The sequence below is a fragment of the Phoxinus phoxinus genome (assembly GCF_949152265.1).
Source record: "Phoxinus phoxinus genome assembly, chromosome: 8".
Classification (NCBI taxonomy): Eukaryota; Metazoa; Chordata; class Actinopteri; order Cypriniformes; family Leuciscidae; genus Phoxinus; species Phoxinus phoxinus.
The window spans coordinates 4,932,741-4,949,742 of NC_136883.1; the positions used below are offsets into that span (position 1 = coordinate 4,932,741).

Here is a 17,002-nt window from a genome sequence, read left to right on the forward strand (position 1 = left end):
TCTTCTACAATCCAGAATGGCAGCAGAGCTGAAAGGTTTATTAATTTAACTTTTGGTGTGAAAGGGCTTTTACATTTGCCAAATATATATATTTTTTTAATTATTATTATAAAACAAACAAGCAAGTCCAGACCAGGTGAGAAAAAGTAACGCAAAAGTAAGGCATTACTTTCCAAAAAAGGAAAAGTAATGCAATATTGTAAAGCATTACTTTTAACAGTAACTTTCCCCAACACTGCTTATGACTATTAATAGTTTTTACCAATAACTAAAATTTTCACAATATTGTCATCTGTTGAATAACGCAAAGGGAAAAAAATTCCGTTTTTAGTGCATCGTTTTTGTGTAAATGTACCTCCAACCAGCACAAATCTCATGTTCATTGTCATTACAGGTACATATATTATATCTGATTTGTCGGTACAATGTGACACTGGATCCCACAAATATGATTGAAACACATTTTTTATTTTTTATAGTTTTCTCACTATAAATAAGTTCACATATGCTTTTAACAAAGGCTATTGTTAGTATCGTGCCTTGAGATGTCCAAATACAATCTCAAGACAGAAACTGACGGCATGCGCACGGATGTTCCCCTCACAACACACACTTCCACATCTGTCTGCAATTACAACACACCTATTTCCTGCCTTCATATTCTGAACACATGCAGATGTGTTGTTCTGGGGTTTGTCTCTTATAATCCACCATCATTAGTCTGATGTTTAACCATCAAACTGTCATGCCACCAGTAATTGTCGAACAATGAACTATAAGCCGGTGAAATACAGAAAGAGGACCTTCAGGATCTTCAAGTCTATCTAGACTTCCATTTTGTAGACAATTTTTCTTTTAAAAACATATTTGTCTGATTTATAGGAAGTTTAAGTTGTGATCTGACAACAGGAGGTAGTTTTAGGATAATAAGTGATGATATCATGTCATAATTTTGATGAAGAAAAGGAAAATGTGTTAATTGTCCAACAAATTACAGACATAAGAGAAGTAGTATTCAGTTCTTTTTTCTACAATATATACATATTTACAACATACAAATTACTCTTTACATACAATATTTGGAATATCAATTAAAATTCCTATTAAATATAAACATTTGATATTCTGTTGCCAAAATATTGCACGAATATTTCAGGATGGCCTCTGTAGAACTGTCCGAGCAGACGGCGCTTCTCTTTCAAAGAAAGTTTGGTGTTCTCGTGAATTGTTTTCAGTAATGTCCAAAGCTCCTCTCTGGTAGTTTTCTGAACCGTTTCCATGTAATCTTTTCCCGAGAGACGGCGACAGTATGTTGTTCCTGCAAGAGGCAAGATTTTAAATAAAGGGTCATGCATCCGCAGTGTTTTACTTGCAAATACATCTGACAAACATCTACTAAGATTTCTGATTATAGGTATTACCTTAAATAAATAAAAAAATCATAAAATAACCAGCATGAAAAACTTAACGTAAATACATTTTTCAACATCTAGTTTTACCTGTAATGAGATCAGGATCTGTTCCTTTGATGATACTGGCAAATTTATCACTTACAAGGTTGTGCAATGTGACGGGAATCTAGAGCAGAAAGGCAATCAAATTATTAGTGCAAATATTTTGAGGGTCCATGCTGTCAGTTTACTTCAGGCACAGAAATACGATGATGTTGTACAGGTGAAACTCGCAAAATATGAATATCGTGCAAAAGTTAATTTCAGTAATTCAACTTAAAATGTGAAACTAATATATTATATAGACTCATTACTCGCAAAGTGAGATATTTCAAGCCTTTATTTGTTATAATTTTGATGATTATGGCTTACAGCTTATGAAAACCTTTTCACAATATTCTAATTTTGAATTTGGGGTTTCATAAACTGTAAACCATAATCATCAAAATGATAACTATGTAATAAAGGCTTGAAATATCTCATTTGTATTTAATGAGTCTATATAATATATTTGTTTCACCTTTTAAGTTAAATTACTGAAATAAATTAACTTTTGCACGATAACGTTTCGAGTTTCACCTGTATATTTACGGTGCCTTGTGAAAGTATTCAAACCCCTTAATTTTTTTCACATTTTATGTTGCTGTAATGTTAAACTACTTTAAATAACTTTATTTCCTCATCAATTCACACTCCATACACCATAATTACAAAGGAACACAATTATTTGTAACAAATTTGCTCATTTATTAAAAAGGATAAGTATTCAAACCATTAACTCAGTACTTAGTTGAAGCATCTTTACAGCCTCAAGTGTTTTTGGGTATGAAGCTTTGCACATCTGAATTTGCCATTTTTCTGCCATTCTTCTCTTCAGATCCTCTCAAGCTCTGTCAGGTTGGATGTGGACCGCCGAAGGACAGATATTTTCAGGTTTCTCCAGAGATGTTCGATTGGGTTCAAGCCCAGGCTCTGACTGGCCCACTCAAGGACATTCACAGAGTTGTCCATGAGCCACTCTTATATTGTCTTAGCCGTGTGCTCCGGGTCATTGTCCTGTTGGAAGGTAAACCTTCTGCCCAGTCCGAGCTTCTGATTCCTCTGGACTAGGTTTTCATTAAGGCTATCTCTGTATTTTTCTGCGTTGATCTTTCCTTCCACCCTGACGAGTCCCTCAGACGCTGCATGAAGCTCCACCGCTCTTTACCGTTGGGATGGTATTGTGCAGGAGATGAGCAGTGGTTTCCTCCAGACATGATGCTTGAAACTGAGGTTCCTCAGGCCACAGAAGATTGTTTCTACAGTCTGAGAGAGTCCTTTAGGTGCTTTTGTTTTATTTTTTCAAATTTCATGTGGGTTTTTTCATGTCTTCATTGAGGAGAGGCTTGAGTCTGGCCACTCTGCTATAAAGCCCAGATAAGTGGAGTGTTGCATTGATGTTTGTCCTTCTGCAAATTTCTCCCATCTCCATATATGATCACAGAGCTCAACTAGAGGATCATCTTCTTGGTCAGCACTCAAACCAAAGCCCTTCTCCATTGACTGCTCAGTTTGGCCAGTCCTGGTTGTTCCGAACTTTAGGATTATGGAGGCTTCATGCTTCTGTGAATCTACAATGCAGCAGAATTGTGTTGTTGTTGTTGTAGTCTTCCCCAGATCTGTGTCTTGACACCATCCTGTCTCTGAGCTCTACATGCAGTTCTTTTGACCTCATGGCTTGGTTTTGGCTCTGATATGCAGTTCCAGCTGTTAGACCTTGTATTGAGTGTGAGCCTTTCCAAATCATACCAATTCAATAGAATTTGCACAGGTTAACTCCAACATCCACAAGCTAACATCTATAAGCGAAATTGGACGCAAAAATGAAATTCCAAGTGTCCCAGAAAAGTTTATGAATAAGTTAAAAAAGTTATTACAAATAACTGTTTTGCTTTGTCATTATGGTGTATGGAGTCTAGATTGATGTGGGGAAAAAATAAATTTAAAGTAGTTTAACATAAGACAGCAACACAACAAAATGTAAAATAAATAAATAAAGGGGTTTGAATACTTTCGCAAGCCACTGTATATGGCATAAACTCATTCAAAAGATTGGGGTCTGTAAGATTTTTTAGTGTTATTGAAAGGAGTCTCTTCTGCTCACCAAGGTTGCATTTATTTGATCAAAAATACAGTAAAATCAATATTATTATAATTTAAAATAGCTATTTTTTATTTGAATATATTTTAAAATGTAATTTATGATGCAAAGCTGGATTTTCAGATCATTACTCCAGTCTTCAGTGTCACGTGATCCTGCAGAACCCATAATATGCTCATTTGCTGAAAAAACATTTCTTATTATCATCAATGTTGAAAACAGTTGAGCTGCTAAATATTTTTGGGTAAACCCTGATACATTTTCCCCTTCAATCAATAGAGTTCACAAGAACAGCATTTATTTGAAAGAGAGATCTTTCAAAGAATTTCTTACTGACACCAAACTAGTGTTTATTATACCATGTATGACTGGTTGTATTTAGTCAGCCACTCTCACACACAGTGCAAATAGTTTGTGTTTTGAGGTCAGTCTGAGCTGCCGACTCACCTTGAAGAGGTCGTGGTGGTTGTCCATCATGAAAAGAACCAGAAGATCCACCTTCCCCTTGGCTAATTTAGCTCCATACACAATGGCATTGGAGAACGCTCTCTTTACTGCCATCCTGTTCTCTATCTACAGAACAACACACACAAACAGCTTGTCAATTGTCTGTACGGATGTAGGAACTGAATTCATGTAGGTATAAATAGAAATAAATAGAAAAGCGACTGTTTAATTCATTGTCTTTTCACTAGCATGGCAACTGCAAATCACTTTAGTTTCCATGTTTTTTAACAATGACACATTTGTGTGATGTCAACACTGCCATACTGTGCACTGGTCTAATTTAACAGCAAGAATGCTGGACGATCCAGCTTTCATTTTCCACATCTCCAAATACATTCTGCAAATATGATGTTCATCTATAATATCATTCAGAAAATAAACCAGAGCGCTCATCAACCATAATCATACCCCATACATCCTGTCCTCTATTATTGGTTTTATAACATAATTGAGTTACATCAGCATAAAAACACAGTCTAAGGGTGGGCGATATGACCAAAATCTATATAATCAAACGAGTAATTTTATTTCACGATAACGATATATTTCAATATATAGTTAATTTTGCTTTAAATAAGGTTTTTATGACATAATCTTTTTTTTAACTATTGAAATTTCGTAATTCTTGTCACTAATTTCAATATAAAAAATTAAAAAAACGAATACTAGCCTAAGTAAAGAAAGCTTCTCAAGCTTACAAAAGACAAGTAAATAGTCAGTGATAAAATAAGAACAAAGAAACTAATTCATAAAAAAAAAAAAAAAAGTCTACCTGAAAAACTTCAAGCACTAGAAATAAGAAATAGAAAAGCGATTCAGTCGAGAGCAGTGAGATCTTTTCTCTCTTTAGTTGTTTAATTAACAGACAACAGCAGATATTTAAAGTCGACATTAAATCAAAATTGACCCTATTTACTTTGTTAGCGCATAATATTACTAGTCTTGTGGTGAACAATTAATCAGAGCAAGTTAATACCAAGAAAACATTTTTTTGCCGTGGTAATCTTTAATCAAAGTCTGAAAAGTTACTTCCGGTCTGGAATGGCGTTCCTTTTCTGATGACGTAGGTTTGACGGCAGAATTTGAGGGCAGACGTTTTTTCCAGAAGTGCGCCCGCGTGCACGGACTACTTAAGAATCTGAATCATTCGCAAAAATTTAATTTGTGTGGAAGCATTGCACTGGAAATGCAGAGGTACCAGTCTGAGCCACAGATACCAAGAAGCGAACAGCCGTTAGTGTGCCGGCGCACAAATAAATGTTAAAATAAATAAGTGCTAAAGTTGCGCGAGAGTACCTGTCGGCGCCCTGCACTAGCGTAGACAGAGAACGTTTGTTCAGCTCAGCTTCTCGTGTGTTGGATGAGAAGCGAAACAGACTAACATGTGACAAAGCTGACACGCTTCTTTTTGTAAAGAAGAACTTGGATACCCTTTATGAAAAGCTAGTAGTAAACGTCAGTTCTGTATAGGAGGATGATCATTTTTATTTTTACCTTAAAATGACATTGACTTAACTTGATTTAAAAAGCACCTGCTCTAGCATCTTTGTTTTACTCGTTGCACTAAACATTATTTGATTCAACATTTTAGAATAATTTACTTTTTTTTTTTTTTTTTTCGTTTCACTGGTAAAGACCTTTTTGCTTTCCACCGAAAAAATTAATGCTGAATGCTGATTAAATCTTGGTTTTGATTTGTTGAATGTGTGTCGATTGTGTAGTGAACTATGCAGTTGTTAATTTCACATGGTTACAGTTAATGTTTTTATTTAAGGCCAGATTTATGTAGTTTCAAGTTCAACCCAATTTGAAAACAAAAGCTAAATGCTATGTCAGTACCAGTCAAAAGCTGTTTGGCCTGTTAAATACCGAATAAACATCTTGTTTATGTATACTTGTATCCTTTCTAGTTTGTTGCTTAAGGAAAAAAAAGAAAACAGAGATCGGTATCGGAATTGGACAGTATGCTTGGATCGGAATTGGCCATGAATTATCATGATCGGTGCATCACTATTTACGATGATACTTGCCAACATGGGCAAAAACGCGGCAAGAAGAACTCAGTTCAGTTCTCACGCGCTTTATGAACTGCGTCTTTATGTCTGCACGTCTCTTAGACAGCGCTCAGAAACGTGTTTCAACGTTTTAAAATCACTTGTTTTTAAACCACAATCCTTAATTGCATGCTAACGACAAGCTTTCATGACCGCGCAGCACAGCAACGTCACACGAGCGTAACCGCTATAGAGATGATAGTCCAAAGTTTCTACCAGTTGACAAATTTCTACTGGTTAATCGTGTCCGGTATATCGCCCACCACTAACACAGCCAGGTCATGATTTATTTATTTCTCCGTCCTCACTAGACCTCTTTGTGCAGTTTGATCTCCTGAGGGCCGGCGGCGAGGGCCATGAAGCGCAGTAACCGGCGGAGCTCCTCTCTACTGCGCGAATCCTGCAGTTTCAGACACAGCTGAAGAGACTCCAGCGCCTGCTCCTGCTTCCCGTTCACTGCACACACACACACACACACACACACACACAACAATGTAATATAGCAGTGCAATAATACAGTGATGAGTATCCGATTTTAAACAACATTCTAACATGCCAGTCGCCTTCCAGTTGAAAAAGAAGTGTGCTCAAATGAATTGAATGTGTACTTGTAGGCTACTATCTTAAAAGTATATTTAAAATAAAATACAAACTTAATAAAATGAAAGAAACTTAACGTGTACTTAAAGAGTTTAAAAAAAAAAGTTAAACTTTTTTGAATTAAAAGTTTTACATTAAAGTACATCATTATGTTTCAATAATACTTTGTTATGATTTAAAGTACACTTATTTTGATGAATTCACTGACATTTTTTTTACTGTAGTGTTATTCAGTATTACATTTAAATATTTCAAATGTAGTTAATTGCAACTTCATCATCACATATGTGTAATTAATTACCAATATATTTAAATACATGACATAAACGTTTCAATATAAATTACAGTATATTTTAATTTTAGTCTACCGTAAATGCTTGTCAGTACATTTTACAGAACAGTTTAACCATTTTAATTATGAAATTACAATTATGAATGTACTTCAGACCTACTTAAGTGGGTCAAAAAAGCAATAAAAGCCTCAATTAAATCTGTTCATCGTATAAAGTGATCGTGTCTCTTCAGAAAAAGTGGACTAAATCGCTCAATTCATATTAATTAGTTTTACGATCCCTTTATGGACTTTCTGAAGTGTCAAAGTGGTAGTTGCGTAGCTGTCAATGGAGGGTCAGAAAGATTTCAGCAAAAAGATCTTCATTTGTGTTCCCAAGTCTTACGGGTTTGGAGAGACATGAAGGCGAGTAATTAATAACAGAATTTACATTTTTGGGTGAACTAATCCTTTAAGTTCAACTAACTACATTAAATATAAATAGTAATTGTAATACATTTTAATTTCATTGCAATTAACATGCAATTAAGTGTTTGAAACCATTACATTCAGTTCACACTTAAGTATATTATTTATTACTTTTTAATAGTATGCTACAGTGTACTTCTTTTTCACAAGGGCCACTAATAAGGCACATTTCGCTTTATATAAAAGTCAAGCTAACATATAGTGTACTGATGTCTCACCAAGCAGCTCGGAGACGCCGGAGTGGATGTCAAAGACGTGGTTGCTGAGCAGCGGCGGGTATTCAGACTGGCCGTAGTGCTGGACAAGGACCCCGTAGAGGAGCTGCTTGTACTGGGACGTCTCCTCGGCACACTTGGCCAGCCCTCGGCTCACATCCACCACCAGCTGATCCGGGAGAAACTCCAGACAGTCCACAGCTGCTGACATCCAGCTATCTGCTCTGTTAAAGAGATCATGGAGAGATCAGATACAGCAGCACACAAATCCCAATTATTTAAAATACAAATGATTCAAAATAAGTCAAATCCGACATTTAGAACACTTAAAATTAGGGCTGTCTAAAGATTAATCGCGATTAATCGCATCCAAAATAAAAGTTTGTGTTTACATAATATACTGTGTATAATTATTATGTATAAATACACACACATTCATGTATATATTTAAGAAATAATTGCATTTATATACTGTATATACATTTATATAATTTATATTATATATAAATATTTTATATATAAATATAACCAATTTTTCTTAAATATATACATGATTGTTTTTTTTATATATATATATCTAAATAATTATACACAGTAAACACACATATATTATGTAAACACAAACTTTTATTTTGGATGCGATTAATCGCGATTAATCTTTTGACAGCCCTACTTAAAATGCTAATACATTATAAATCAGAAGATATAGTATTATTAAGTATATAGTTATATAAGATATCATATTATAAAGAGGTTTCATTCATCAGAAAGTGTGTTAGATGAAAAAGGCGGGTTTCTACAATATTTAAAGCTACACAATGTAATTTTTTTAAAATAAAAAACAACAAAATGCTATTGAGAGAGTGCAATAAGAAAAATTGCGGGTAACTGCATACATATTCGCCTGTGCATTTCAAAGTACCCGCCTGACTTTAGTTGTAATTCTTTAAAATCAATAAAAATCTATAACAAGGTCACATGAGACACAGCCATCTTCTAACCGTATACATACTGGGAACTATATTCTCAGAACTTCTGCGGAGTGATTTGCTCGCAGCGCCTGAGAAGCCCCGCGATGAGGAGACGAGAGTTCGCTCAGTGTTGTGCAAATCACTCCGCAGAAGTAGCAGTGCTTTGCCTTCTGAGAATATAGTTCCCAGTATGTATACGGTTAGAAGATGGCTGTGTCTCATGTGACCTTGTTATTTGTACACGCTGTGACTATACAAATCACATCATGTAAAGAGGAAAATGTTGGCGTTATTTTGTCACTTATTGGGAGCAGTATGCTAGCTGGAGCTGTTTACCTCCAGTCTTTGTGCTAAGCTAGGCTAGCGGTGGGTGCGTCAGACAGAGTTACGGCACGCACAGAGATGAGAAGTGTATGTGTGGACTTATCTAACTCTGGGGGATACGGGGAATAAGCTAAAGTCCCAAAAATTCGGCGTGTTCCTTTAACTCAATTTCTTCTGTGCATGCAGAGCCGAAGCACAACCAAAACAATGCTCTTCCACAAGCCGCATGCAGTTTCATTGTTTAACCACTAGAGGGCCACAAGTTTCATAGAGTTGCTTTAATTATATAGATTTAAATACGTTATATGGTATATCCTTCTGAGTCTACTAAACATGTCTGATTCATCGTTGAGGTTATAGTCTGGGATAAGAAAAATGACTTTAAACTGAACACTTAAAGTAAATTCTAGTTTTGTCATTCAATGCAACACTAAAACACCCCAGAAGAAAAAGGATAGAAAGAGAGAAACAAAGAGATGTAAGTAATGATCATACTGAGCCTCGCTGAAGGCCTTGAGGATCTCGCGGTCCAGGTAGCTGCTGGTGTAGAGCAGGTCTGGGTCGCTGTCCATGCTGTGGAGGGGTGGACGCGGGCTCTCCTGACCCTCCAGCAGGCTCTCCAGCAGAGGCAGCTCAATCAGCTGCAGGAGCCGCAGTACCGTCTGCTGCCGCCATATCTCATCCATCACTGACAGACAGGCACCACACACGTAAGCTTTGATGCTTTAACTTAATAAAACATCCAGTATTTACTGCATTAACCCCTTATGTTGGCACAGCCATTACATATTTAAAACAGTAATATTCTATACTAAACCTAAACTAATCTTGACAAACTATGTATCATTTGAAAGCATACAATCTCTAGGTTACATATTTGGTGACTGATTTTCAAAATACATTACAGAGGAGCCGTAATTTATCAATTTGCAACAAAAATATTTTCATACTCATAAGGCATGTTCAGACTTTTATTTTGAAATAGTGATGAACATGAAAAATCATGAAAGAATGGTAGAAACCTCAGTTTGTTTTCATTCCAAGAGCATCCATTCAATTATTTTAGAAAAAAGGTCTGAAAATGTTTTGAATATAGAGATTTTTTTTTATAGATTCACCATTTGTGATGTGGCAGTGAGCTATAATGCACATACGTGATCTTTTTGTTTCTTAGAGATTGAATTCATTTCAAAATCTGCCAAACTTCCAATACTTCTTCTGAATAGGATGTCTACTTTATAAATTGTATGAAAATTGTACAAAATAATGGTTCAGACTCAAACAACATATGGAAATGGAGGCGCTCTTATATGGGCAGTAATGTCAACTAGTGGAGAAGTGTGGTACAGCGCCCAAACAAAATCTCACTGAAAGCTTATTTTTTTGAGATATCAACATAAAATTTGAAACACAACTTGTTCAGATTTTTGGCTTTGATTTTTTTAGCATTTTTAGAGTCCACCAGGTTTTGAAAATGTATATTTTATAAAAAATCTGAATAATTAAATTTTTAACATTGTACATTTTCATAAAACTCAAACTTCTAAATCTTTTTTCTGTTTAACTTTCTTAATTTATTTCACTTCTAAATCTGTCAAATGTCTTCTTTAAAACAAGACCAATCTTACATCTATATTCCAAAGAATTCTTGAATTACAACCATTTAAGTCAATGTGCATTTTCATGTCTATTAAAGGGGTCATGACATGGGTTTTTTTTATTTTATTATTATGTTCCCTTAGGTGCAATTATAGTATTACTATAGTTTGTTTTACAAAAACTTTTAAAATATAGTGATTTATGACCTTTTCCCACCCTGTTTCTCATCCTCTGATTCAAACAGTCTGTTTTGGGGGTGTTTCCCCTTTAAGAGTTCAGTGTTAACGCCCACTGTTATGATTGGCTAACGTCAGTGCCTATGCATCAATTATTAATGCCCCCAGCCAGAACATTTGCGGATTCGGCGTATTTAAAAAGTAGTTTAAAGTTTTAAATACATTACTTACAGTTTGCGTCGTCGTTGTTGAGCCCAGAATAGTCGGCACGGACTTATCTTTGAGCAACAGTTTTCAGGCAAAGCCAGCATCATTTTGGGATTTGTTCTCAAAACAGTCATCCTTCAAATGTATAGAACAAACGCTTAAACTAACACTGCCGTGACTGAGACGTCCGCAAAAAATAAAGTGCATCCATTTTTCCCTGATGTCTGGATCTTTCGCAGTGTAGAAAAGGCCCCAAAGTTATGTTAGTTTTGCTTTATTTAGTATTAATTATTTAGTATTTAGACCATATTGTGCTTTATGTTTCATGTTTACTCCCGTGTATTCAGTGCTTGTGACAGTAAAGCGCGCGCTGGTTTGTATAGTATATCTGACGTTGCACAGTTAGTATGCAGTACGATAGAGATAGTCGGTTGGTTGTCACAGTTGTTAGTATGCTGTAAGATAGAGATCGTCGGTCGGATGATAATTGTGAGGGACACTTTTCTTCAGAGTGTGCGTAAATGAGGAAAGTAAGTATATCTGCTGCATTACTCGTGATATTGTATTTCTTTGTCTGCTGTTATTTCTGCTATTTGCTATGGATGAGAGTTAGGAGGTTAAGGGTCGCTACGCGACCGTTGTGTTGATTATATCCACGTTCGTACGTTACTTTCTAGCTTCAGTCCATCTGATTCAGTACGTCGAGTCAAAATATGTCACAGCATCGTGTTAAGACATGCTTATACTTTACTATTTGTTGTTATGAATATTTATTACTTTGGTTGAGCAAAAAGTGGCGTTAAATATTATTATCTGGAACGCTATTGAGGCTTTGAAGTATATCATAGACGACAGAAGGTTATATTTACGTTATTGGTAACTTAGTGCATAGTAGGAAATCTGAGAATCCCATATAAGTGTTTGAATCCTTTCTCTCTTCTTACATTCTTAGAGTTTAAGAGATATATAGTCATATTCTGACTATTATTTATTTTATGTTTGTAATGTATATTAGTGCTTAAGGAGGAATGAGTGTATTCATGTTTCCTTTATTCATCTGTATTTTGTTTCTCTCTTTATAGAAACCACACACACACTCAAAATTACATTCACCCTCAAACTCACTCACACAAGAAAAAGCAAAGAATAAACGGAATAATAAGAACTTTCTCTCAGCTCTTCATTTCATACTCTGGAATATTTGGCCTTAAGTGGTGTTCTGGCCGACACATCTGAGTGAACCTGGTGATAAACCCAGAATTAGCACCTAGACTGAGCGTCTACCCATTATCTTCACTTCATTGATGGTCCTTCGAGCCGGATCACTGGGTTTACGTCAGAGATGGAATTACATCCAGAGTATGATGCTAGTGGTGCACGTCCCAGACGGCATGTTCGCCCACCTGTGCGCTATGCAGATTATGAGGTTGATTATAGAGGCTACATCGATGAGAGGTACAGAGAGGAACTAGAGAGTACTCACCAGGAGGGAAATGCCAGGATGACACCCCTCACCTCCCCTTATGACTCTCCCCTTCGCCTGCAGAGGCGGGATGCTATTCTTCAGGAGATGGACCTGGGCTATAGGACGGATAACCAACAGCACAGCCAGAAGAATCAGCTAGCCCCCCAGCGGTTTCCAGAGAGAGAGTTTAGGGAACAGGTACGAGATTACTCTACTCCCCTACCTTCAGCGCTGAACCCCATACATCCACAGGAGGAGAGCCAAGTTGAGTTAGATGACATTCGTCATGAAAGACACCTCCTGCAGCAGACACAGCGGCACATGGCATCAGACTTAGTCGAGCTTAGAGCGTTGCGAGCAGACATAAGACAGTTAGTAGATGCTGTTCGCAACATGCAGAGTCCAACCTCTATTCATACCAGAGAGCCAGAGTTAACGGTGATGTCGTCACGGCCACCTGTTGAAAGTGAATCTAAAGCAGAGGAAGAGGATGATTGGCCTGCACCACCACCATGGCCAGACCCAGTAATCGACAAACTTCTGCCTAGTGACCCACCTATGCTACATTCGCTTATTAGGAGAATAGATGAGGTTCCAAGTACTAAGGAAGAAGCACTGCCAGCCCCAGCTCCTGACATGTTTGTGGGCCAACCACAAGTTAATCACTCAGCACGTGGGGCCCTTCCTACTGCAAAGCCATGGGATGACACTGGCCGTCATCCACCGCCCTGGTTCAAGCCCATTCAGTTTCTGCCGCAGCCACACGGATTACCTCCAGCTGAGCCCAAGTACCCTACAGCTTATGGTGGTCAACGGAGTGAGCTTGGCTGCAACCCAACGCCCCAACAGCGACATCCAGGCATGGCATGGACCAAACCTCTGCCCTTTAGCTCACCTCAGGGTCATAACTACAATGTCCCAGAGCCAAGTTACCGTGGGCCACGCCCAACAATCCGCAACTTCTCAAGTCGGGACCCAAGTGAGTTTGCACGGCTCAAGATCTCATTGGAGAACCTCTTACCACATGATGCATCTGAGCTGTTTAAATACCAAGTGTTGGTCGATCACCTGCAACTAGAAGAAGCCAGGTTAATAGCAGATGCTTACCTTAACTCCCCAACACCCTTCTCAGACACAATGGTTGCCCTAAATGACAAGTTTGGCCAACCACATCAGATAGCACTGAGGCGTATTGCTGCTGTGATGGACTCACCAGACATAAGGCGGGGAGACTTTGCTGCATTTGAGAAGTTTGCACTCCAGATACAGTCACTTGTGGGAATGCTGAAGACACTAGGCCATGAGGGTGAAGTGGAACTACAGTGTGGCTCACATGTTGCTCGTCTGCTGAGCAAGCTGCCACCTGAGCAGAGAGCTGAGTTTCGCCGCTGCATGTACCATCAGGGCACACAAACCCACACCCTAACTAATCTTTCAGATTGGTTGAAATACGAGTCTTGGTGTCAGGACTCTGAAGGACAGTTAGCTGTGAGAGGAGCTCGGGAGAAGCCAGTGTCCAGACATGAGGGTAGGAAGGGCAAGCTACCTACCACTGTTCTCCATGGTGTGAAGGACACCGCTAAGAAACCTGAGGCTCCAGTGCCAAGCAGCTCCTTCAAATGGAACAAGAGCAAGCCATACTGTCCATTCTGCAATAACGAGGAACACTACCTTAGCCAGTGTACAGAGGTATCCAGGCTAACAAAGGATCAGCTAACTGAATGGATAAAGAGTAACAAGAGATGTTGGCGATGTGCACGGCCACACCAGGCGGCCCAGTGCAACTTAAAAAAGACATGCAGCCTCTGCCAAGGAAAACACCTCCAGGTGCTGCATGAGGTGAATATGAGGTCACCCAAGGTGGCAGCGTCAACACTGGCAGCAGAAAGCCAAGGCACAAGGGGCACTACAGAGGTTCTGTATCTAGACAGACCCACTGAAGGCAGTCGGGTCCTTCTGAAAGTTGTCAAAGTCCGCATTCACCATGGTGACCAATCAATCAACACCTATGCAATACTTGATGACGGTTCAGAGAGAACTATGCTGTTGCCAGATGCTGCAGAGAAGTTAGGTGTGCAGGGGATTCAAGAGGACCTACCACTACGCACAATTAGAGAAGAAGTGCAGATCCTCTGTGGTGCATCAGTGTCGTTCTCCATTTCTTCGCCATCAAAGCCAAAGACCAAGTTCAAGATTATAGGTGCATTCACCAGTAGTCGTATTGGACTAGCTGCCCATACTTACCCCATGGAGCAACTCCGGAGCACCTACAAGCACCTCACTGGCCTTCCCATACGGACTCTTATAAATGTCAAGCCCCTGCTTCTTATTGGGAGTGACCATCCCCATCTCGTCACTCCCATTGAACCTGTCAGATTGGGACCTCCAGGTGGGCCTGCTGCCATCCGCACAAGGCTGGGCTGGACTCTGCAGGGCCCAGCGAGTGTAGTCCGTCACCTTGCCCAACCACAGCAGTGTCTATTTACAACAGTAACACCCCAGGCGAGCGAGCTGATGAAACATGTTGAGAGATTATGGCAGGTCGACACTGTTCCATTCAGAAGCGAGAAACTAGTTACTCGTTCAAGGCAGGACCAAGAGGCCATCAGCATCCTGGAGGCCAAAACCATCAGGGTAGAGGTTGATGGCATTCTCCGTTACGCAACCCCGCTGCTCCGCCGTAAAGACATGCCGCTCTTTCAGGCTACTAAAGAAGCCGTAATGCCCAGTTTACGAGGTGTAGAGAGGCGACTGGCCAGAGATCCTGTACGGGCAGAAGCCTACAGAGTGGAGATGGACAAACTTATAAAGGCGGGCTCTGTCATCAAGTGTGGACCGAAAGTTTCCGACGAGGAGGGTCGTGAGGAATGGTATATCCCTCACCATATGGTGAGCCATAATGGCAAGAATAGGCTGGTATTCAACTGCTCCTATCAGTATCGAGGGCAGAACCTCAACGATCATCTACTGCCTGGGCCGACCTTAGGAGCATCACTACTGGGAGTTCTGCTAAGATTCCGAGAGCATGCAGTTGCAGTTAGTGGAGACATCAGAGGCATGTTCCACCAAGTTCGCCTCCTCCCAGAAGATCGTGCTCTGCTCAGGTTTCTTTGGCGCGACATCAGTCAAGAAGGACCTCCTGCAGTCTACGAGTGGCAGGTGCTACCGTTTGGTACAACATGTAGCCCCTGCTGTGCCACATTCGCCTTACAACGCCACGTCTCCGATAACAGCCAGCCAGATGAAGAGGTGAGGATATCGGTTCAGAAATGCTTTTATGTAGATAACTGCCTCCAGAGTGTCCCCACTATTGCTGAGGCGAGGCATCTAGTCGACAAACTACGAGCCCTTCTTGCGTCTGCAGGCTTCGATCTACGTCAGTGGGCCAGCAACGAACCAGGTGTAATAAGTCATCTACCAGAAGAGAGCTGCTCTGCTAGTGTTGAGCTATGGCTGGCTCAGAACAAGACGGATACCCCAGAATCTACTCTAGGGCTAAGCTGGCTCTTCCACACTGATGTCCTTGGTTACAAGCATCGTCATGTGGAGTACGGTGTTCCCACGATGCGTAATATCTACAAGGTGCTGGCGAGTCAGTACGACCCCTTGGGGTTCATCCTACCCTACACCACCAGGGCTAAGATAATTGTCCGACACCTTTGGGACAGACACAGGGGATGGGATGATCCACTACTACCGCAGGAGCTTCTGCAGCAGTGGAAAGACTGGGAAGAAGAACTAAAAGTCTTACCTCAAGTCACCCTGCCCCGACCGTACCTGTCGAAGTCCGTGGACATCTCCGGTCTTCAGAGAGAGGTGCATGTATTTTGCGACGCCTCACAAGAGGCTTATGGTTCAGTGGCGTACCTCCGGACCACTGACAGACACGGTGAAGTGTATCTGTCATTCCTGATGGCCCGTTCCAGAGTCGCTCCCAAGCGATTCCAGTCTATGCCCCGATTAGAACTTTGTGCTGCCCTTACTGGTGCACAGCTCTCACAGGTGCTGAAGAGGGAGCTTACCATCCACATTGATCGGACAACCCTTTGGTCAGATTCCACAACGGTGCTGACATGGCTGAGGTCTGAATCCTGCCGGTTTAAGGTCTTTGTGGGCACCCGCGTGGCCGAGATACAGGAGCTGACTGACGAGCATACCTGGAGATATGTTGATACCGCAAGAAACCCTGCTGATGACGTAACACGAGGGAAGAAGCTGCGAGAGCTTGTTCAGCCAAATAGATGGAGCCTGGGACCTGCCTTCCTCCTGACCAGTCCAGACTCATGGCCAGTAGACCCCACTGTTGACCAAGCAGAAGATACCTCAGAGCTGCGCAAGTCTATCTTCTGTGGGGTCGCCGCAGTTGCATCAAGCCAGTCGACTTCAGATGTGGACCAATATGGCTCGTGGAAGGAGCTGCTGGAAGGGACAGTGCAGGAGCTGCATGGGGCGGCCAACTCTAATGATAAGCCCACAGCTGAAGACTACCGACAGGCTGAACAGTTAATACTTCAGAGGGCTCAGAGGGATAGT

At 40.1% G+C, this 17,002-nt stretch overlaps 1 protein-coding gene across 3 annotated transcripts in view; it reads right to left on the bottom strand.

Moving 5' to 3' along the window:
* Positions 1 to 343: 343 nt before the first annotated feature.
* Positions 344 to 17,002, bottom strand: part of depdc7a (DEP domain containing 7, paralog a) — a 32,045-nt gene continuing 15,386 nt past the window's right edge. For all 3 annotated transcript variants that reach the window (XM_079620068.1, XM_079620067.1, XM_079620066.1), the window contains exons 4-9: positions 9,518 to 9,710; positions 7,731 to 7,951; positions 6,466 to 6,608; positions 4,039 to 4,164; positions 1,500 to 1,578; positions 344 to 1,318 (exon numbers count right to left, since the gene is read on the bottom strand). In XM_079620068.1, the coding sequence (XP_079476194.1) occupies positions 1,104 to 1,318; positions 1,500 to 1,578; positions 4,039 to 4,164; positions 6,466 to 6,608; positions 7,731 to 7,951; positions 9,518 to 9,710 (977 nt within the window). In that variant the 3' untranslated portion in view covers positions 344 to 1,103. The remainder of the gene's footprint in view (positions 1,319 to 1,499; positions 1,579 to 4,038; positions 4,165 to 6,465; positions 6,609 to 7,730; positions 7,952 to 9,517; positions 9,711 to 17,002) is intronic.